This window comes from Microcebus murinus, chromosome 2, assembly GCF_040939455.1.
Source record: "Microcebus murinus isolate Inina chromosome 2, M.murinus_Inina_mat1.0, whole genome shotgun sequence".
In the NCBI taxonomy this organism is placed as follows: domain Eukaryota; kingdom Metazoa; phylum Chordata; class Mammalia; order Primates; family Cheirogaleidae; genus Microcebus; species Microcebus murinus.
In genome coordinates, this window is record NC_134105.1 from 33,360,742 (window position 1) to 33,383,155 (window position 22,414).

Consider the following 22,414-nt stretch of genomic DNA (forward strand, 5'->3'; position numbering starts at 1 on the left):
CCCAGCCTTCGGGAGCCCCAGTCTTCCTGGGAGCTCTCACAGCCAACGGTGGCCTTCCACCAGGGGCCCTGAACACTTTCTGCGTTAGGCCAGGCCTTGCATTGAACTTAAACTTGGACGAGTCTCTGCTTTGTTCACTCCCCCCTCCCAGAGTGTTTGCCCTTGGCAGGCCCAGGGCTGTGCTCAGGGCCATCTCTGTCCCTTGAGCCAGCCCTGTGCCCAGAGCTGTGGCTCAAGAGGCCACGGGGAGTGGATGCTCCTGCTACCCGAGCTGATGAAGAGGAAGGCGGGGAGGGGGCATTCGCTCGCCTTCCACTCATCACTCATTCGACGTCACTCACTGTGCCAGGCCCTGCTGAAGAAATCAGGGAGTGAAAGTGTAATTAGAATTAGGTAGGGCGAGGGGGCTTGAGGGCACACGGTCTGGCTGGAAGGTTCTGATAGTACCACTTCCTGCGACAGTTAACCTTGAAGCTGAGCTCTGGAAGGTAGTTTTCCGGGCTGAGGGAACGATGCGTTTAAAGGCCCACTTGAGAAACTGAAAGAATTCAGTGGGGCCAGGGCCGTAGTGAGCAGGGTGAGAAGTGGCGAGCGAGCAGGCCGGGCAGGTGGCCACGGTCAGCACACGGCATCTGGCAGGCCTTGCGGGGGGATCGCAGGAACCTCAAGTCCAAGATTCATCATGCGCCAGTGGTAGGACTGCAGGCGTCTCGCTTGACTTTGCTGAGTCTCGGTTCTTCAGTAAAACGGGGATAACGATCCCAGCTACACCCACCACACTAAGCATCCAACTGCTTCATGCTGGGTCAGTGCCTGCTTACTAGGGTGAGGTATAGGCGTGGCCAGGGCATGTCCTTCTGCAAGGGACTGTTCTAGTCACAGTCTCCATTCCCTGTCTAAACATTGAGAGGCCTTAACACCACCATCTAAGTCCTCCCAGCTCTGAAATGCCTGCAGAGTGAAAGCCTGGGGCAGGCCCAACCAATTTTATAGCCCCTCACTTCTTATGGCACCTCATAGTGCTATAAGAAGCACTAAAGCACTCCCTCACTTCTCTGTCCTTCTACTCCAGCCACACTGGCCCTGCCGGCCACCTCTCAGCCTCTGCCGTAATTATTGCTCCACTCTGCCTTCTCTTGCCCCTATATTCCGGGCTTCCCTCCTCCAGGAAGCCCTCTCCCCCTCTAAGCCCTGCCCTGCTTCTCCTCAGCCCTTCCCCCTGCAGCCCCATGGGGGTATTTCGTGTGTCGCATCTTCCCCAGCCTGCGAGCTGGGCCTGGGCCTCCCTCCACACCCCCAGAGCACTGGGCTGCAAACTTGGGCGTTCCAGGACTAAGTTTGGGACAGGTCATGACAAAAATGAACAGGAAGAGAGAGGAAGGGACAGGCAGACCAACAGTCAGAGGGATGGCTCTCCCTTGAGCAGACCCAGCCTCAGCCATGATTCGCTTCCTGCAGCCCCACTCTGTGCTCAGAGCTGAGAACTAGGAGAGCAAGGGAGCCTGGACTGGCATCTTTCGGCTAGGGGGAGCTGGTGGTGGCAGGGCTGAGAGGCCTATCGCACAGATGGTAACAGGCTGTGCCTGGCCCGGCCTCCCAGCTGTCTCTCTGTCCCAGGCTCTCTTTGCACACAACCCCAGCCCAGCCCCCCACGCAGCTGCCTTCCCCATGACACAGGCCTGTGTTGTCCTGTTGACCACTGACCACTGTGCCTGGGGAAGGGCCAGGCCTTCAAGGGTAGAGGAACACAGGAGCCTGTGGGCAAAGCCTCCCCGAGGCTGCCAAGTTGTCAGCCCTGTCCCCTGCACTCCCAGGCCATGGCAGTTCCATGGTTTCCCTGCAGGGCAACAAGTCGGTATATTCAGGTGATGCACACTCATCTCATTTGTTAAAGCAATGGGGAGGTGGGTGTCACCGTCCTGAGTCTCTAGGCAAGGAAGAGAGGGCTCAGATGGGTTGTGGCACTTGCCTAAAGGCACATGCCTAGAAATGCAGCAGTTGGTTTCAAGACGGGGCCTGTCTGACCCCAAAACTCATGTCCCTCCTCCCGGGCTCCTTGCCTAAACACTGTTCCCTACCTCAGCCCAGTCCTGGCCCTGAGATTCCTCCTGTGACTGAGCCACCAGGACAGAATGAGGGGAGGAGGAACAGAAGGAAATGCCACGTGGAGAGAAATGAGAAGGATACAAGCGTAAGGGGGGAGGAAGATGGTTTTGGTGGGGAGACTGGGCCCAGAGCTGCTATGTTGTCTCTCCAGTGCATGAGTTTTCTCTCTCTCTCTCTCTCTCTCTCTCTCTCTCTCTCTCTGTCGTGTCAGCCACAGAACAAATCCAGGAGCAGAGCATACCCTATCTCTTCTCCCAACACAGACCAGACCCTAGGCAGCCCACGGGGGACCCATCAGTTTCCCCTGTGAGGCCACCCTCCCTGTCCCCTCCCATGCCCTAGACCTGCAGAGGGCAAGAAAGACTAGACCCACCATCCTGCCACGTCAGCCTTTCCTTCCTGATAAGGATTACTTTGGCCAGATGTTTGCAGCATGGTAGGCAAACTGTAACATCGGACTATAAGAGCCCAAAGTTTCATTCTTAAGCTTACTAGCAACATGACTTTGGACAATGATTTTTATCTTTCCCTATCCAAAGAAATTTTCCCTAGCTAAGGTGCTAAATACCCCAAGATATTAATAATAATAACAATAATAGTAAACATAACATAAAGGGCTTGTATGTACCAGGCACTGTTCAAATAACTTTATACATAACCCTCTGAAGTAGGTACTTTTATTCTTTCCATTTTACAGATGAGAAAATTGAGGTACAGAGAATTAAATAGCCTTTTCAAGGTATTCAAAAAAATCATTTTATTTAAATGGCTGATGAGAAAGCAATTTGCAAAACTCTAGAGATATTGTGTAAATGTAGAGGCACTTGATAAATGCAGAGGTAGTTTTTCCAATTAGAGGTGTCTGTAAATGGGGAGGGAGGTGGGTGCTTTTTAAAGGCAACAGTGCTGGTACATACAAGAGTATTTTTAATCACACAGTGTGAGAGATGGGTTCTTCCCTGATTGGACACATCTCCTACACTCCTCACTTAAGCAGTGGGTCACAGTAGGTAGCCCTCCAGGGCAAGGCCAAATTGCTCCTATTTAAAATTGCATTCCTACTTAAAAATCACAAAATGTCAGACTTGGAAGGAGTGAACGCTTATGGTCCAGCTCATATAATCTATCGCCCCTGCAGGAATCTGCTTCTGTACTATCCAGAAGGGCCAGACAGCTGACAGGAACAGGGAAGAGGAAGGCCCCTCTCAGAGACTTGGATTTGGAAAGAAAAGCTCCAGAGAGTTCTTCACCCCCCACCCCACCCCCATACACACATTCTCCCTTTTCAACTGCAGTCAGGGCAGGGCTAGTGGACACACTTCCTCCCCGCCTTCCTCACATCCCAGGAGCAGGCAACATGGGGTAAGGCAGGGACAAAACCCCCCTCTCCCCAGCAGAAAGTGCCTTCCAGGAAGATTCTGGGGAATGCAGGTTCTCAGCTAGCGGCCACAGTGCTTTTCTCCTCTGTCTGAGCTTCCTTGCTGAGTCCTAGAAGAGCTTGATCCAGGTTCTAGCTCCTACTGCTTCACTGTGCTGGCTCAGGCAGAGGACAGGGAGGCCATCAGAGAGGCTCAGGGGGCACTTGGTCTTGGGACAGGACTGAAGCAATGGCTAGCCCATTGGGAACTGGGGTTAATTTGGGGGAATTACTACTGGATTTGGATTTAGATTTAAGTGTAGGATTTGGGCTATGCCTTGGGCTGGGTTGGCTCAGAGGACTGGAGTTAGGTTTGGGTTTAAAGCTTCTCTACAAACTGCCCACTTCATGCTGGTCTAATTAAGCCCATCTCTGAAAAAGAAGGGCTCTCTCACAGTTACCCCTGGCTTCTGATTTTGAGCTTTATTTAAAGACATAGGAGTGAGGGCGAGGACAGGCATTGGAAGAGAGCAGGGCCAGCACCCCCCACCAGGGAGCTGTGCAGTTAGGACCTTGCTGTTCAAAGGGCAGTTCACAGACCAGCAGCATCACTGTCCCCTAGAAGCTTGGTAGAAATGCAAACACTTGGGACCCACCCTAGAGCTACTGAATCAGAATCTGCATTTTAAATGAACCTCAAGTGTTCTGTGTACACTGCAGGTGTCAGAAGCCCTGGTGAAGGCTTTCCCAGCAGGAAGGCTTGAGGTAGGGGGCAAGAGGCCAAGGGGCGCCCAGCACCTCTGCCTGCTCCAGGGCCCCTGCCTAACACCCCCTCCCAGTGCTGGAGCCACAGCGACACCTGCTGGCCACGGGCACCTAGGCCACCCCCCTCCAGAATGCTGGGGCCCTGTGGCCCAGCCCTGCCTGGCCTGCACCCTGAAGCAGGCATCTCTGAGTTCTGGGGCTCTGGCTCCCCCAGCTAGGCTGGAGCAGACAAAGGATGCGCCGGGGCTTGGTGTGGAGCAGGGCTGTGTGCTGGATGGGCTCTGGGAGCCAGCGTGAAGCAGGCAGGCCAACGAGCAGGTGTTTTCTCAGGCATGCCTCGCTCAGGTCACATCCCTAGCCCGGGCGCTCTCCAGACTCAGCAACTCCGAGCAAGTGTTTGTCTGCTCTCCTCATGCACACCCTCAGCCAGCATGCACAGGGTGCAGGCCCCCTTGCACCCAGCAGCAAGCCGCCTGTGAGAAGGAAGGTTCAAACCTATGTCTAAATGACTCTTCCTGGAAGTGGACTTTTAGGAAGGACAACAATTAAAAAGCATCTCAGGGAAGGGAAGCAGGTAGGCTCTCTCTGGGATATTTCCAGGATGGTGGTTGCTGAAGACTCCTGTGACAGGATTCTAAGTCGAAAGGGGAGACTGAGGCCAAAAGGCAGAGGAGAAAAAGGTCGGGAAAGAAGCCAACCCACTTCCAAGTCAAGGCTCAACTGACTCATCCCAAGGGACCTGGCTCGCCCAGGGCCCCCAGGGAGGAGGGGACAGCGCTTTCTGGGCAGCAGTGATCCCCCCCCCAATCCCAAATCCCAGTTATTGCTGCATCTCCTATGTCTAGTCTGCTCTCAACTATGAAAAAGGTTTTGCCTGAGAACTAAATGAATGTGATTGCCCACCAGTGTCTGCCATTAGTGGTGATTAGTTAAAACATCAGAGTCTAAACAGTCAATTGGTTCTAATAATTAATACTATGGCTCAACTGTGACTGAGAGAGAACAAGAGAGAGAAATAGAGAGAGAGAAAAGGAAACAGGATCAGCAGAAGAGCCCTAGCTCCGTAGCTCCCAGTTCCTTGACCTGCGTGCCAAGTGCTGTGCTAGGGCATGTCCAGCTCCAAACTCTGTGCTCTTGCAAGGCAGTTTACATAAATTACATCACCGAGGTATCCCAACCACCCTGTTAGGCAAGTGTAATCATTATCTCCAGTTTATACGTAAGAAAACGACGCACAGGAGGGTGAAAGCGCGTAGGTGCTCCATAATGATTTGATGAATGAATGGGCAAATAAATGAATGAAGTAGCCCAAACTGAGATTCAAGCCCAGGTTAGCCTGACTCCAAAAACTCTGTAGGGGAAAGGACTGGGGAGGGGAGAATTTGAAAAGACAAAGAAAAAAACCCAGAAAATACACGCCCTTCTCTCTCTCTCTCTCTCTCTCTCTCTCTCTCTCTCTCTCTCTCTCTCTCTCTCTCTCTCACATGCACACCACTCCGTCTCTCACACAGCCCTCTCCCTCTCACATTCACACATTCACTCCTCTCTCTACCTCTCTCTCAACCATACTTTTTATTTCTCGCACACTTCTTTCTCTTTTTCACATACCTACGTGTACCACTTTCACAGACACACCCCTCCTCTCAGGGCCCTTGTCTTCCTCAGTGCTGTATCTCCCGTTCTTGGAATGTCACTGGCCCATAGCATGCACTTACAGTGTTAGGGAAATGAAATAAACACGCACCTGCCCACCTCCTGCACGTGTGCCGCCTGTCTCCCTTCCACACTGCACCCCACCCCCACAGCTCTCTCCCGCCTGCAGGTGTACACTCTGGCTCTTATCCCAGACCAGACCCTCGGGCATCCCTGCTTTCTTGCCCCCTCCAGGAGTCAGGCCCCAGGGGCCTCCAGCTGTGCTCTCTCTGGCTAGGCTTGCTCTGTCAGTGAACTGTCCCCAGGTCTGGAATGGCCGTATTGACTTCCCTGCCTGGCGATGGGAGGGGGCCAAGCCTAGAGTCCTTAGTTATCCCAGAGCAGCCTCAGCCACTCCCCATCCCTCCCCAGGTCACGAGCAGCAGCAGGAGCTGCGAGCGAGCAGGATGGCTGTGTGTGCATTGCTATTAATCACCCCTCCTGGTCCGCTAACGAGGCTAATGCGGTAAGTGACAATAGCCCATCTTGGTTCCTGATTTAGGGGCTCAGGACGGAAGCTGGGCTCCTGGGAGTGAAGACGTGAATTCTCCACGACACTAAACCTTCAAATAAATCTCCTCCAGTCAGAGAAGCCCAGGGCACTAAATCCCACGCGCCGGTAATTGAAACCCTTAGAGCTTTCTTGGGTAGGGAAATTGCTGAGAGAGAGCGCAAGCAGCCCAGGGGTTCTGGGTGGGGCGGTGGGCCAGCAGAGAGGATGCAGAGGGTGCTGGGATGGGGGGCTGCCAGGGACCCCCTAGGAGCATATGCCTGTCTGTCTGTCTTGGCATGTTTGTCTGTTGGTGTTGCTAGGCATGGGATTTTACTGTTTGGTTGCATTCATGTGGTCACTGCCCACCCGAGTCCCACCAGGCCTGTGAACACTTGATATTTTGAGGGGGAGAGCAGTTATGGAGCTTCTGTCTTTTTAGGGCTTCTACATTTTGAAACCCTTGGGGCCTCTGACTCTCACTGACCATGAAGCACAGCTTCATTTAAGGAAAAGGAGTTTTCAACATTACCTCGATTGCCTTCCTTCCCCTATTCCCACCTCTCTCACCCTGAAACTTCCCCCACCCACCTACCCCATCTCTCATTTTCTTTCCATACATTCTCCTGCAGGCCCTTGGAGTCCTCCTCCCATTAACTTGGTCACAGAACATTCACAGTTACTAACACCCACTCTGTGCCAGACCTTATGCAGAGGGTCCTGAGTGTTCCAGGATGAACCAAATAACACCCCACCACCCTCAAGGAGCTCAGAATCTCCCAAGGAAGGTAGATAAATAAACAAATAATTGCAGAATGATACAACATGTTCAATAATAGAGGTATAGATATACAAGCAACATAGCATGAAGAAAGAGTAACTATCAGGGAAGGCTTCAAAAAAGAAGCATTGTCTGAGTGTGGTCTTAAAGAATAAATAGGAGTTCAGAGTTGCCCATGGGGAGATGGATGCCAAGGGTGTTCTTGGCAGTACGAATACCAGGCTATGGGCAGGGTATTGTGAGGCTGGAGAGGGGCTTGTGTTTATGCTGTGGCTTTGGAAGCCAGGGAAGGGTCTTACATGTCAAATGATAGGATCTGAGTTGTGTTTTAGGAAGATCCTCTTAGCCACAGGGATAGAACTAGATGAGAGGAAGAGAGACACATTAGGTGTGAGAGTAAAGACTGGAGATGAGGATGCCTGAACCAAGGCAACGGAGAGAAGGGGATGGTGCTGATGGGTACTCAGAAGGTGAAAACAGCTAAAATGTTGGTTTACTGGCTGTCAGGGCCTGAGTAAAGACAAAGAGTCAAGACTGTCGATTTAGGGAAGTCTGCGGACGGTGATGCCACGCACTGAAGCAGAAACAGCAGGAGGAGGGCAGGTCTAGAGGAGGACAAGTCCCACTTCCAAGCAGAGAATCTCCTGTGTGCAGTGCTCCTGTGTACATGGCTCAGATTGGACGTGTAGCCTGAGGGAGTGAAACCAGAGTGGCGACACGCATGGAGTGTGCGGAGGGAGGAGTGAATGATGACAAGGGCAATAGCTAATATCAGAGGTGGCAGCCTAGAGTGGTTAGGAGCATGCATGGGCTCTGGTATCACATGGCCTGGGTTGAATGTCCAACACAACCATGTACCTTGTAACTGCGGGCAACTTACGAACTTCTCTATGCCTCTGTTTCCTCACTTATAAAGGGGAATAAAATGGTACAGTCTTGGCACAGAGTAAGCATTTGATCAGTATTACCACTTCCCTTCCTCCTCGGCTCTTCAGCAGCTACTCATCCCTCACATCTCAGCTTGTGTCTCTTCCTCAGGGAAGCCTGTCTGGGTTTCTCTGAGCAAGGCAAATCTCCATAGTGTGGGCTTCAATAGCACTGTTGACCTCTCTTTGGCACAACTGCAATTTTACAGTTGTTTGTCTGAGTATTTTATTGTATCAGTTCCCTCTCTTGACTGTGAGCTCCATGAGGACATGGATCGCATTGTATCCCTAGACCCTGGTATATGTAGTACCTAGACATGAAAGACACGCAACAAATATATATTGAATTAATAAATGAATATAACTGGAGTATCCATTGTATTTGGCAACTGGTGATCAGTGACTTGGTTGAGAATAGTTTCCTTAGAATGATGGGGATGAAACTCAGACTGCAGCAGGTTAAGAAGTGGTTAGGAGATACAGCAGAATGGACAGCAAGTAAGAGTCTTCAGGGCGTCTTAGGTGAGAAGGAAAGGAGAAGGGAGGGCAGTAGCTCGAGGTGCCACAGGGAAGAGAGAGAAGGTCGTTGATGCTGCTGCCATATTGGAGATACTCGGGAGTTTACATGCTGATGTGGAGACGAGTGAGGAAGGCAGGCGAGGTGGCAGTGGAGGGGGAACCCGTCAGTTTCCTGGGGAACAGAGGCAGGAATGAGATCCTAAGCCCCGGAGAAGTGAGTAAGCTGAAGCAGGAAGACGAATCTCTTCCACTGATACTGGAGGGAGAAGGGAGGTGAGTGTGGATCTAGAGGTTAAGCAAACTCACGCCCAAGGACTAAATTTCTGAATGAAGGAGGAAGCAAGGCCACCTGTGGGGGGGGGCAGAAGACGGGGAGGGGGCTCAGATAGTAAAATATTGAATTGTCTCTGTGGGCAAAGGGAGCCAGAGATTGCTTAGTAGTGCTAAGATTGGAAACTGTGAATTTTTATTGGCACATATCTGCGTGGTTTTGTGATTTTCCCCAGCTGTGCATAGCCGCCTGTGTGTCTGAGACAAAAAGGGGAATAGCTGGGTTGCAGAGAAGGCAAAGGAAGTTAAGAGGTTGAGTGTGTTGGCCAGAGGGTTTGAGATGATGCACGGTGGGGTCCAGGCCAGCGTCCACGGGTGCGCAGTGGCTCAGGAGTTGGGAGGAGGCTAGAGGAAGGAGCAAGTTTAATGGGTACAAGGCCTTGAGGCCTTGGGAGGGAGGAAGTTCTATCACACAGCAATTTAGGTTATTGACAAGGTCCTCCAGGAGGAAGTGAGTACAGGAAAAATAATCAGAGCTGAGGAGGTCAGGGGCTTGGCAAGAGAATGGAGACGGTAGATAACAGTGACAAGATGGGATGCTGCATGGTACTTGACCTCAAAGAACTGTAGGGTGAAGACTCAATGGACTGGAAGACACTGACCCCAGTGAGGAGCATGGAGTCTGGAGAATAAACTGCCTGCCCTCGAGAGGACGCAGGAAGTGGTGTCTCCAGGGGATATGCCGGCTTTCCCGAAAGTGAAGACGTCGAGGGGTGGAGAGAGTATGGGCATAGTACTCGGTCCCAGAGGGCATGGTGGGAAGGTGGCAGAGAGACATCTGCCAGAGCCACCTCCACATCTCTCCTGGGACTGTGTGCATCTCCAGCCTTCCTCCTCCAACTGGATGTCTGTCCTCCTGCACACTCGTATTCCCCATTGCATCCACGCATCCATCCCTCCTCTTCCCACACCCCTCCTGAGCTCTCCCCTCCCCAGACCCTTCCTCGGCCCTGCCCCACCCCAGCCGGCCTGAGTGAGCAGGAACCCCTGCACCTTCATTTCTCAGGTCACTGCTTGGCTAATGGGCTATTAATTTGCTCAATCGTCCCCTGTGAGGCAAACTCAATTTCTGCCAGCCAGTCGTCCCTCCCTGTCGACAGCGTGATTGATTGGAGGAACAGCTGTCACCGCCCGGCTGCCTGCTCCCTGCCTCCTTCCTCCGAGTCCACATCACCCCTCCTCCTCGGGCCGCCGCCCTGCGCCCACAGAGGCAGCGCACCCCTGCCACCTGCCCAAGGATCTGTCGCCAGCAATGAAAAATGACAGAAATATTTAAGGACAAATAAGGTTTCCCAACGCAATTGAAAATGATTACAGGCAGCTACAGATGGGGCCAATCTGATGCGCAGCAGCAAATCAAATCGAATTTCCTTATCGGCATATTATTTTAGGCGTTATCTGGCACGTTGATGCAGTTATCAATTCAATTTCAGCCACCGGTCCGCTGTTTACTGTCTCGCCTTTGCTGGGAAAAGGTAAACATGCTCAGCCCAGCAAATTAATTTCTGGCTGAAGACAGAGGCTGCAAAGGACTGCTACCCAGGACCCACAGCCCCCACCTTGGCCCTGGGCTACAGCCGGCCAGGCCAGAGCTTGCCCAGGGAACAGAAGCCCCACTAGCTGCCTGCCCCCGCCTGGCCCCAGGCCCAAGCAGGATTCAGAGCTCCTAGGAGGCTGAGGTGACCGTTGTTGGCTCCGCTGCTGCTGCCAGGGAGAGGTGAAGGTCTCCCATTAATTCCCAGCTAAAAATGACAAATTCATCTTGGACGACAATTAAATGAAGTCAGTAATTGATGCTAATTGATCTCCAGATGCGAGGGCTCCCCTCAGCCTTAGCAGCACGTGGCTGTCTGCTCACTCTCCCCAGCCCAGCCCTTCTCTTCCTCTACCTCCCTCTGTTGCTCTCCTGGTCCCCGTTCCCTCCCTAGGGCTCTGGGTCTCTTGACTCTGCAGGTCTATAGGAAGCAGCTGGCCTGGGACAAGCTAGCAGGCAGTGCCGGGGGCCAGGCATCTGGCCCACTGCCCGTCCAGCTCTGCAGACACTTGTAATCAGTGCCCCACCATCCACCCATCAGCCTCGAAAGCAGGTAACACTGCCCCCCTCAGCAGTTCAGGATTTATTGCCCACAGCTGTGGAAGTTCCCACTTCATTTTTATAAGCCCATAGTCAGAGCCAGCAGGGGGTAAAGCGCACTTGAAGTTACTTTGCTTTAAACAGCACAGTCTCAGCATTTTGGCTCCATGGCCAGGAGGGCACCGGGAGAAAGGGAAGTGTGTGGGTGAGCTGGGAAGACTAACAGGTATACTCAGTCTACAGCTGAATAATGCATGGGTGCTCAGGTGTGTCTGTCTAGATAGGAAAAAATACCCACACTGTGTGAGCACCTGTATGTGTCAATGCCAGCACATGTGTGTGTGTCCAGACACCCAAAAGGATCTGTGTGCATGTCCATATGTGGATGTTTGCCTGAATCAGGCCCTTTATGCAGTTTGGGAAGCCTAATCCCAGGGAACTCTGGGAGGCCCCACCTGCCCCACCCACCACTAGTCCAGCCCAGCTCAGGGAGCTGTCTGGAAGTTATTAGCTAAAGGAGGAGGGGAGCTGAACTGTAGCTCTACAAGAGGAGAGAGGCTACAGTTATGTTTAGAATAGCCAAGGTCAGGGATGTGAAATAGCTGCAGCCCCTGAAGCCCCACCAGTCTCTGAACAGGTTGGCTGGTGCACTTGCCTAGAAGAAAGGCTTATGGGGCCAATGGTTTGAGTTCCATGACCAAGACTCAATGAGCTTGCTTATGCCTTGGCCTGGAACCTTTGGGTCCAGCTCAAGGCCCAGTATGAGCCTACACCTGTCCACAGGCTGACCCCACTTGGCTGTCCTGCAGATGTTTGCCATTGGCCACCCAGGAGCCTTGTCTGGCCTAATTCAGTTGCTCTCTATTGCTGGAGACAGTAAATAGTGTCCATCTCAGTAGGGGTCAGGGCACCAGCCAGGCTCTTGTGCCTAGAGCTGGCAAGAGGCTGTGTGGAAGGGGTCATGCCAATCAGAGCTTCTGCAGGCAGAGTGGAGGGAGAAGGGGAGATGGCAAGAGCATGTGGGCATGACTGTGTCCCACCAGTGTATGTGTGTCACATGTAAGGAACCTGATGCTGGGTGAGGGGCCTATACATGTCTTATGGAAAGAAGAGGAGCAGGTAAGAAGAGCACATATTGTAGGATAGGAGACCAGACTAGACCAGGGTCAAAGTGGGGCAAGGAGTCAGAGAAAAACCCCATGGTATCTCCCAGCTGATGTCTGCATCTTTGAGGATTTAGGTCAATGATCATTTATTTATTAATTCAAGGAATATGTATTGATTTCTACTATTACTATGACTATTCTCTTACTTTGGGCTATGGCTTCTGCTAGATGCTGGGGCTATAGCAGTGAACAAGTTAATTTTTGCCCTCAAGAAATGTATAATCTAAAGAGGATGATAGACACATAACAGGCAACAACAATTCTGTGTGACAAGTGCTGTGACAGAAGTAGCACAAGAGGCTGTGGGAACACAGAGGAGGCCCCTAAGACAGTCTGGGGGAGTCAGGGGAGGCTGCCTGGATGAAGGAGTCCTAGGTTGAGTCCTAAAGGATGCTAAGAGTTAGCCAGCTTGTGCCACTGGCCCCTGCCGTATCCTTTTTGGTTGTTTGACAAGCCCAAAGCAGAGACAAATAGGCCTCTTGGGTTCCAAGTGACTCTGGAACTGCTGAAAATGTCACCTCTGCTCCTTGAGCACCAGCCATTACCCTGGGGTCTGGGCAAGAGGGTACACAGCTGTTTTCAGGGCATCCCTGGGCACCCGCAGATAAGTGTGGGCCACAGCTAAATACACGGCTCTCCCCTGCCCGCCCTACCCCCACCTCCTCGACCAGGGATGCCTATTAATCCTGACAAATGATGACTTACGAACATGTAATGCAAACTGATTCATCATACATTCAAATCCGCCGCCCCGCCCCAGCGGGAGGCCCCAGCCAGACAAGTGTATTACACGGATAATGTATTTGACGTATTAATAAAACCAGCCGCATTGCTCTGGCGCGGGGACTGGGGAATGCCAATATACGATGACAGATCACATATTGATGAAATCCAGATGTTTGGAATCATAGTCTTGGGGCCTTGTTCATATTGACTGAAGGTAAAAAATGCCGTCTGTCAGCATGTTAACTCTTCCTGTCCCACACTCAGCAGAGGCGCCAATCATGGGTTTCTGAAGAGAATGAGGAAGAGAGTGAGAGGGGAGAGTAGATGAGGTGGTTTGGATGGATGATGGATGGATGAAGCGGAGGCCAGACAGTTGTACTATGGATAAAATGAGTGGACGGGACACTTTTCATGCCTTATGTTCTTGACCTCTCTGCGGCATTTGACCCTTCTGATGGCACTCCCTCCCTCCTTGAAACTCTTCCTTTCTTGACTTCAATGACATCACACTTTCCTTGTTTTCATACTACCTCTTGGCTGTTCCTTCTTAGTTTTTGATGACTTAAACTTCCTCTACCTGTTAGAGTTAATCAAGGGTCTATTCCAGACTTTTCTTAGCATATATGTTCTCCCTAGGTGATCTCACCTACTCTGAACTTTACTCATTTATTTATTCATTCAATAAATAGTTATTATATACCATATGTCAGACATTGTCCTAGGCACAGAGGATCCAGTGGTGAACTTCCATTCTTACCTATATATGTCAATGTCTCCCAGGTCTGTAATTCTAGCTCTGGCTCATGCATAGTACCTACTCAGCATTTTCACATGGATTGTCTTTAAGAGTTCCTCCAACTAAGTATTATACTTCCAAACTGAACTCATTTTCTTCCTTACCAACCTGCAGCTCCTCCTCCTGCCCATAGGCTACCACCAGCAGGTGCTCAAACCAGAACCCTTAGAGTCATCCTTAACTCCTTTCTGTTTTTTAACTCCCATGTCCAATCCATCTGCTTCTGTTCACTCTCATCATCATCGTGCTAGAGCACGTCACCACTGTCTCTCCCTGAGTTAGTGAGTTGACCTCCTGAACAGTATTCCTGCATTTGCTCTTGTCCTCTTAGACCATTCACTACTTTGTAGTTAGAATGATCTTTTTAAAATGTAAGTCTGATATGTCATTCCCTGGCTTAAAACTCTCTGATGGCTTTTCATTGTATGTTAAAAATAATAACCAAATCATTAAGGGTAGTTAAAAAGTCCTACAGAATGTGACCTCTCTCTCATCAAATCTCAACACTCTGTCCCTCACTCTCTCTGTTCCAGCCACACTGGACTTTTTTTAGTTCCTCACTTAGACTGTCTCCCCCCTGTACCTCCAAACATGCTATTATCTACCTAGAACACCACTTCCTCCAATCATTGGATGACTAGTTCCCACTCATCCTTCAGACCTTTGCTTAAATGTCACTTCCTTCACCTTCCACACCAGATGATATACTCCCATAGTTCCATGTACTTTTCTTTTCCTAAGACCATTCTGGGGACAATTGTTTAATGTTTCTATCCATCGTTAGGTCCTAAGCTCCTGAGGGCAGAGATTGCGTCTGTCATGCTCATTGTTGTCTGGCAAACCCACAGCAGGTATCCCATAGACATCTGTGGAATAGTATTGATTCATCAGCTAGGTGAGTGATAGGTAGGTAGGTAGTTGGATATTGTTCAGGTTTGGAGTCAGACAGACCTGAATTTAAATCCCTGCTCTGAACTCGTAGCTCTGTCCCTGCATTGTTTTGAGCCCCACTTTCCTCATCAGTGTGGTGGAGATAATAACGCCTACCTCACAGCACTGTTGGAAGGATCAAATGACGTAAAATATGTGCAGTAGTAACCTGCAGCCTAATATATAATGATACTCGATAGACAGTTGTTGTTATCAACAGACAGATAATGGATAAATGGATGGATAGATAGATGGATATGTTGACATACAAACCAATAAATAGACAAATGGGTATGAATTGATAGGAAGAAGAAACTCCATGTGCTCCAGGTACTCAGGGTACCTGAGTGGTAAAAGATCTTGGCCCCAGCAGGGAAGAAGGCCAGAAACAGCTCAGAGTGAGACTGGTGTCAGGATGGGGTAGATGTAGGCACAGACAACAAACTGCTAGAAACCATAAGGACTCCTCACTTGTACACATCCCTGATTCATAAAAGTCCTGGGAGCTAGATATTGTTATTCTCATTCACACAGGAGAAATGAAGCTCAGAAGTGTTAAATGATTTGCTGAAGGTCACACAGCTAGTAAGAGGCAACTCCACTGAATTCTGCTTGAAGATCTATTCTGTGTTTTGGTCACTAGAAAATGGAAGTGCTTCCATTGAGAGGGTGGAGGTGGGATATACATATGTACACACAAACACACACACAAACACACACACATACACCCAAATACTCTTTAAAGTCCCAGCCTCTGTTGCCGTTGTCATTAGAGTCATCCTCACCCTCAGTTTAACCACCCATCTCATCCCTAGTTAGGTACCAGGCATCTCTTCTGTGGTCTGTAGAGAAAAGATACGGTGGTATTTGCTGCTTGGACAAGCAGAGAGGCAAGAATGGAACCTAGGCCACCAGGCCAAGCCAGAGAGGCAATCATGTGGTGGGAAGCTGCAAGGCCAGGTGTGAGTTAGTGACCAAGGAGGGGATGGCTTTCCCTTTGCATGAGACCCTCCATATGTCCAGTTCTGCACCAGCCTTCACTATGGAAGACACCAAAGAAGGAGCAGCCCTCCCTGGCCTTGAGTGGCCTGTTCCCAACGGTCAGTGATTCCCAACAGAGGGGGGCAGCAGAGGGCTGATCTAGGGCCCAGGTACCCAAGGCCTTGCTCCAAGGCTTGAGGGCTGCACTGGCTGGATCCTGGCCCAGGCTAGGGTGAGGACTGCCTTGCCTTGACCTCTGCTATCTACTCATCAGACCTATCCTTCTTCACTTCTGTTGGAGCCTAGCTGTTGTCAGTTGGGGAAGGTATTCTAGCAGCTCAGCAAGAGAAAGGGACCCTCTGGAGGTCACATAACTAGGGAGCCTCCAGGCTAGGACCCAGATGCCCTGATCCTCAGTCCCTGCCTCTGCAGAGTCACCTTTGAGCAGGAGTTGCCCTGCGTTAAGACTGGGGACAGGGTCAAGCGCCCTCCCCTCCCTGCCCTCCTCCTGCTTGGGGGATACCTGCAGCAGGCAGAAGTGGAGGTGGCAGGCACTGCCGTGCTGGGGTGGCAGGGTGGGCGGCGCGGTAATGAATGTGGACGGGAGGCAGAATGAGCGATCCATCTTTGCATGGGAGGAGAGGGGGCTGCGGGCGTTCCCCCCACGCACTCACACACTCAATCAGGCGCTGTCAGACCTCCGGCCGCCTGGCATTTTGGTGAAGAATCTCTCAGCTAAAAATTGTTGTCAGTCCCATTTCCTCGTTATCAGTGCAAGGGCTGAGGCAGCGCCCGGGGATTAGCAGGAACGGCGATCGCCCGCACCCGCCATCCGCTGCCGATAACACTGGGCCTCCCGCCTCACCTCCCCCATTCATCATCTTTAGCACTGACAGCCCGTCCCAGTCCCTGTCCGGGTCCCTGCGTGCTTCCGCATCTCCCCACTATGCTGCTCAGCCTGGCTCCTGACCTCCCGAGGGAGCTGGACCTGCTGAAGAGGGACAGGATGCAACCTGGGCCTGCCTGACCGAGGCCCACCTGTGGCAAACGGCTTGGTCAGCTACTGGGGACTGGGGGTGTCCTGGGCGGGAGAGAGGAATGCTCAAGGAGAGGATGCTTCTGACTGCCTGCCTCCAGTGGGCTCGGGCTGCCTACCCAATGCTGCCAGCTGTACTAGAGCGAGATTCCTGCCTCAGATAGGCACCCGGGCAGAGGATTTCCAGGGGCCTCATCAGCCAGAGATGGACTCCCAGATTCTGGGAACCATGGAAGGGAAGAGCCAGAGGATGCCTCCTCCCAAGCATGGGAAGAGTAGGGGTTGAGGGCTTCGTTTCCACCCCAGCAAGACCACAGACCCCTCCTCTTGGCCATCCCCAGCAGTTTTATGGCCCATTTTATGGCCACTGTAATGGCCCAGGTCAAAAGCTTCAGGGAGCTGTATTCTGGGAATTATGCAAACGAGGAGCAGGCCCAGGGCCAGAGTATGGATTTTGTCATTAAACCTGGGCAGGCCATGTCGTTAGTGCAGTAAAACCCACGTCATGACCACAGGTCTCAATATAAAATTATAGGGAACACAGCGGGGGAGGGGACACAGGGGGCCCATGGCCATGCTGACACCTGCCACTCTAACCCCTGAGAAAGTGGGGGTAGGATGGAGGACATAGGCTGCAGGGTCCCTCTGCTGATCTCTGTCAGTGCTACTCCTGAAGCTGGGAGCCAGGAAGAAGGCCCAGTGTCCCAGGAGGGAAACAGAGGCCAAGCTCAGAAAACTAGAATATCCCCGTGGCAGCAAAGCAGTGAACTGAGAACAGGTGTCTGGGAATGCTGATGCCTGGTCTCCAGACTGGACTCCAAAGAGCCCAAGAGCCAGACTTGGTGTCCTGGGCTGAAGGGGACCGAACCCCTGATATTTCCACCTCAGCCCAGACCCTGCATCCTGGATCCTTCTCTCTCCCCATCCCCTCTCTTACCATTTACACCCCAGGCCTTGCCTCAGCAGTCTGCCCCTTACCCTTCATGCCTCCCATGAGCAACAGCTCCCCCGTGGGTCCTCCCAGCCATCCTCTGCCCTCCCTTCCCTCCCACAGTCCTGTCCATGCCTACCCCATAGTTCTCACCTTCACTGACCAGGGTCCCTGGCTTTCCTTTTTGGCTTTCCTACTAATTTGTGGCTTCCTTGAGGCCAAGAATGTATTTTATTTATCTCTCAGCTCCAGTTTCTCCTAGAATAATACTTGACATAGAAGAATTGTTAGATAAATGTTTGCTGAGTGAATAAATAAATGAAGCCATGAGATCAAAAACCAAGTACAGGCTGGGTACAGTGGCTCACAGCTGTAATCCTAGCACTCTGAGAGGCCAAGGTGGGAGGATCGCTTGAGGTCAGGAGTTTGAGACCAGCCTGAGCAAGAGTGAGACCCTGTCTCTAGTAAAAATAGAAAAATTAGCCAGGCATCGTGGCATGTGTCTGTAGTCCCAAGATACTCGGGAGGCTGAGGCAGCAGGATTGCTTGAGCCCAGGAGTTTGAGGTTGCTGTGAGTTAGGCTGATGCCAGGGCACTCACTCTAGCCTGGGCAACAAATCAAGACTCTGTATCAAAAACAAAAACAAAAGCCAAGTACAAGGGTCCATGTCCAATTCTGAGCCTCAATTTCCCTATCTGTAAACTAAAGATAATGGCCTGGAGAATGTCTGGGGTCTCATTTACCTCTGAGATTCTCTGGCTAAGTGAAGTTAGGGGCAGAGCTGAGACTAGCGTTCTCATCTCCCACCTCCCAGACCAGGGCCACACCCACTCCTTTCACTCAGCGCTGCCATCAAGTTGTCCCCTAAGCACATGAGCCACTGCCACCAAGGAACATGATCAGCAGGACTTCTTCCCCTCCTCAGAGACCTAGCCACACAGACTGGCCATACTCACCCGGCCCTGGCCCACACAAAACCACAGCTGCCACCACAGCCCCACAAAGGTTACCTGGCTTCTAGGACAACCTACATGTCCTTCCTACCTTTCTTTCCCTTCCTCGTTTCCTCTCTTTTGCTTCATCATTGAGCATCTAGTCTGTGCCCCAGGCCTGCAACAAATTGTCTATAAATATAAAGATGAATAAGAAACAGTCCCTGCCCACAAAGAACTCGCAACTTATTCATTGACTCATTCATTTGCTCCGTTCTCTGCCTGGTACACTTCTAAGGTACAACTTAAATTTCACTTCTTTCATAAAGCCTTCTCTTTTTGCCACTCCTCAAAACACACACCCAGAATTAACTGCAACTTCCTTTGAGCCCTCAGATGCCTCCATCTGGGCATCCAGGGGAGCCATAATCATCCTCAGTCTTGAGGGATGATAGTGTCAATGGAAACAGATTCCTGTGCTTGGCCTGAACTGGGAGCTCCCTCACATGTAGGGCTGCTAGATTTAGCATATGAAAATACAGGACATCCAGATAAATTTGAATTTTAAGAAAACTGAATAATTTTTAGTATAAGTATGTCCCATGCAATATTTGGGACATACTTACACTAAAAAACATATTCATTGTTTATCTGAAATTCAAATGAAGTAGGCATCCTGTATTTCATCTGGCAGCCTTACTCAGGCAACCACCTCGGTCATCACAGGCATGGTCTTTATCTCTCTGAAAGCTGATCCTGATCCTCTGCAGGCACCAGTGGGAAGATGAAGGAAGATCTGGGCTAAGCTAAAACCCTTTCTGCAGTCGGGGCAGGTGAACGAGGTCACCCAGCACATGAAATGAGAAGCACAGAGGCTGAGCATGCAGCTCTGGGGAGAAGCAAGAAACTGGAAGAGCATGCTACCCTAGAAGTCACCTGGTCCTTTTCAGACTTCCTGAGTCTTTTGGACTGTGAGGGCCTCAAGGACGGGGACTACATCTGATTCCATATTCTGTCCTCACTGCTCTGCACTTGGTCTGCTGTGGTGTCAGAGTAGACACCAGAGAATGCTTGTTGAATGCCTGCAAGAATGAGTCCCCTTTCTTCCTTTCTTTTTGTCCTTCTCTAGATCTGGGGAATGTGAAAGCAATGAGGAGGGGGGAGAGATAGTGGGGCACTGGATATTCTGGGGGTGGGATGACTGAATATGTGTGACACAGAGGGATGGAGGTTTGATTGTACAGAGCATTGATTGTGACCCAGATTTCTGAGTGGGGCAATTGGCTAGGGAGGCACCATTCATGGCCATGGCCTCTGGAGCTGCAAAAAGGAGTGATGCTCATAGGCTCTGAGACCCAAGGCTCACCCCTCCTCTAGAGAAGCCCCAAGGGGCAGCAGCAGGCTTGGGTTGGAGGACTGGAACACTGGGTTTCCTCCACAGATTAGCCTAGCTCATGTGTCTGTCTCTTCTTCTCTCACCAGGTAAGAAGAAGGCAGCAGCATTGTTTGACAGCCAGGCCCCGATTTGCCCCATTTGCCAGGTCCTGCTGAGGCCCAGTGAGTTGCAGGAACATATGGAGCAGGAACTGGAACAGCTGGCTCAACTGCCTTCGAGGTAAGCCGCCTGCTGGGGAGCCTGCCTGCCAGAGGAGTCCACTCAGGGTTCTAGCCATCAGGCCCCGGAGCAGCCACCTGGCCCATACCCCCAGCATCTAGGGAGTAGACGGGACCCTGCTGCCAGCCTCTGCTCCTCTGCTTTCAGTCCTCAGATCCTTCAGGTGAATGCTGCTACCTTTCTCCTCTTGCTGTATTTTTGGAGATGGGAGGAGAGTGACCCCTCCAGCCCCAGCCTCCAAAGAGCACAACAGGAGCTAGACAGGGGATGGCCTAGCACTGCCATGTTGAGCCTCCAAGCAAGATAAAAGAAGCAGGACCTGGGCCTGGCAGCCCCTTCAGAAGTACAGCCTGGTCCTGCCACCCAGGGGAATGAGCACTACCTTCTCCATGAATCTCAAGATCTGAAAGGTGACAATCTTGAGAATGTGCACAGGCATGTTCCCTACTGTCCCACCCCACCTCACCCCCAGCCTCCCTCCCCTGTTCCTGCCTCAAGAGCTAGGCTGAGCCTCATGGTGGAGGAGCCAGGTTGCCAAAGGGAGCAGAGGCAGGGTGTGACAAACTACCTAAAATCCTAGCAGTTTAAAGCCACCACTGCATTAGGCTCCTAGAATCTATGGGGTCAGGAATTCAGAGAGGACACAGAAGCAATGGCTTCTGATATCTCCAGGATACCTTGGGCCTCAGCTGGGAAGGCTCAGTGGCTGGGAGCTGGGGTCATCCTAAGGCACCTTCACTCATATGTTTGGTGGTGGATGCTGGCTATCTGCTAGAACCTCAGCTGGGGCAAGAGCCAAAGTACCTACACATGGCTTCTCCATGTGGCCTGGGCTTCCTCATGGCTTGGCAGCCTCGGAGTAGTTGGACATCTGACATGGCAACTTTGGACTCTAAAAGCAAATGTTCCTGCCAACAAGATGGAAGCTGGATCACCTTTTCTAACTTAGCCTCAAGTCACCTAATGTCACTTCCATTGATGAGCTATTGATTCTAGCCCACCCAGAAGTCAAGGGGAGGGAACATACACCCTCTTTTTGATGGGAGGAGTGGCTAGGTCACGCTGTAGAAGAGTATGTGGGGTGGGATATATGGTTGCAACCATCTTTGGAAAATACAATCTGCCACAGGGGAGCAGCTTGCCCCACTCCTCCCAGTCCCACCATTGTTCAGTCCAGTCATCAGACGTGACCTATCCTCTTCCCTCTACTTTCTCACCTAATGCCCTGTGCAGGATGCAGGGGAGCCAACAGTGAATCAGAAATGGTCCCTGCCCTCAGAAACTTATAGCGTGAGAGTTTGGGATGGAGACTGCTATGTGGGAAGAACTAGAGCTGGGGGCAGCGAACCCAGCACGGAGCAGTGAAAGCTTCCTCAGGGAGGTGAGGCACAAAACCTAACAGCTTAAAACAACAAACATTTATTATCTCAGCTTCTATGGCTCATCAATTCAAGTACAGCTTAGCTGGGTGGTTGTGAGTAGTTGTGGCGACTTGCTGGGAGTCTCACATGAGGCTCAATCCCAATGTCAATCCAGGCTACAGTCATCTGAAGATTTGGCTGGGACTGTAAGGTCCCCTTCCCAGATCGCTCATTCACATGGCTGCTGGCAGAAGGCCTTGGTTCCTCCACATGTGGGTCTCTCCAGAGGGCAGCTGAGTTTCCCTGCGACATGGCAGCTGACTTCCCACAGAAGTGGGAATGGGAATGTGGTGCCACAGAAGAATAAGGAGGAAGCCACAGCGCTTTTTAAGATCTAGTCCGGGAAGTCACACCCTATTGCTTCCACTATATTCTATTCTATTCATTAGAGGAAAGTCACCAAGTCCAGCCCATACTCAGGGGAGGAGAATTAAGCTCTATGAGCTCTACCTCTTAAAGGGAGGAGTGTCAAAGAATTCGTGGGTATACAAGACTACACTAATGATAACAGTAATAATCCTCTTGAATACTCACTATATGCCAAGTACTTTACATTGCATTTATTTAATCTTCATAGCAACTCTCTGAAGTATGTGATAATTATTATGCCCATTTTACAGATGAAGAAACTGAGGTGCAGAGGGATTAAGTGATTTCTCTAAGGTTGCACAGCTAGTAAGTGGTGAAGATAAGATTCAAACTAAGCAACCTGACTCCAATGCTCATGCTCTAAACCACTCCCCAGATTTGCCCATCAGGGGCAGAAGGGAAATGAAACATCCTTCTACAGTTGAGTTCCATACTTCTGCTGTCCAGGAGAGGTTCTATGAAGTTTGCTT

At 51.2% G+C, this 22,414-nt stretch overlaps 1 protein-coding gene across 2 annotated transcripts in view; it reads left to right on the top strand.

Annotated features, from left to right (window-relative positions):
* Nucleotides 1-22,414, top strand: part of RNF220 (ring finger protein 220) — a 214,544-nt gene that overhangs the window by 157,110 nt on the left and 35,020 nt on the right. For both annotated transcript variants that reach the window (XM_075997646.1, XM_075997649.1), the window contains exon 2: nucleotides 20,022-20,154. In XM_075997646.1, the coding sequence (XP_075853761.1) occupies nucleotides 20,022-20,154 (133 nt within the window). The remainder of the gene's footprint in view (nucleotides 1-20,021; nucleotides 20,155-22,414) is intronic.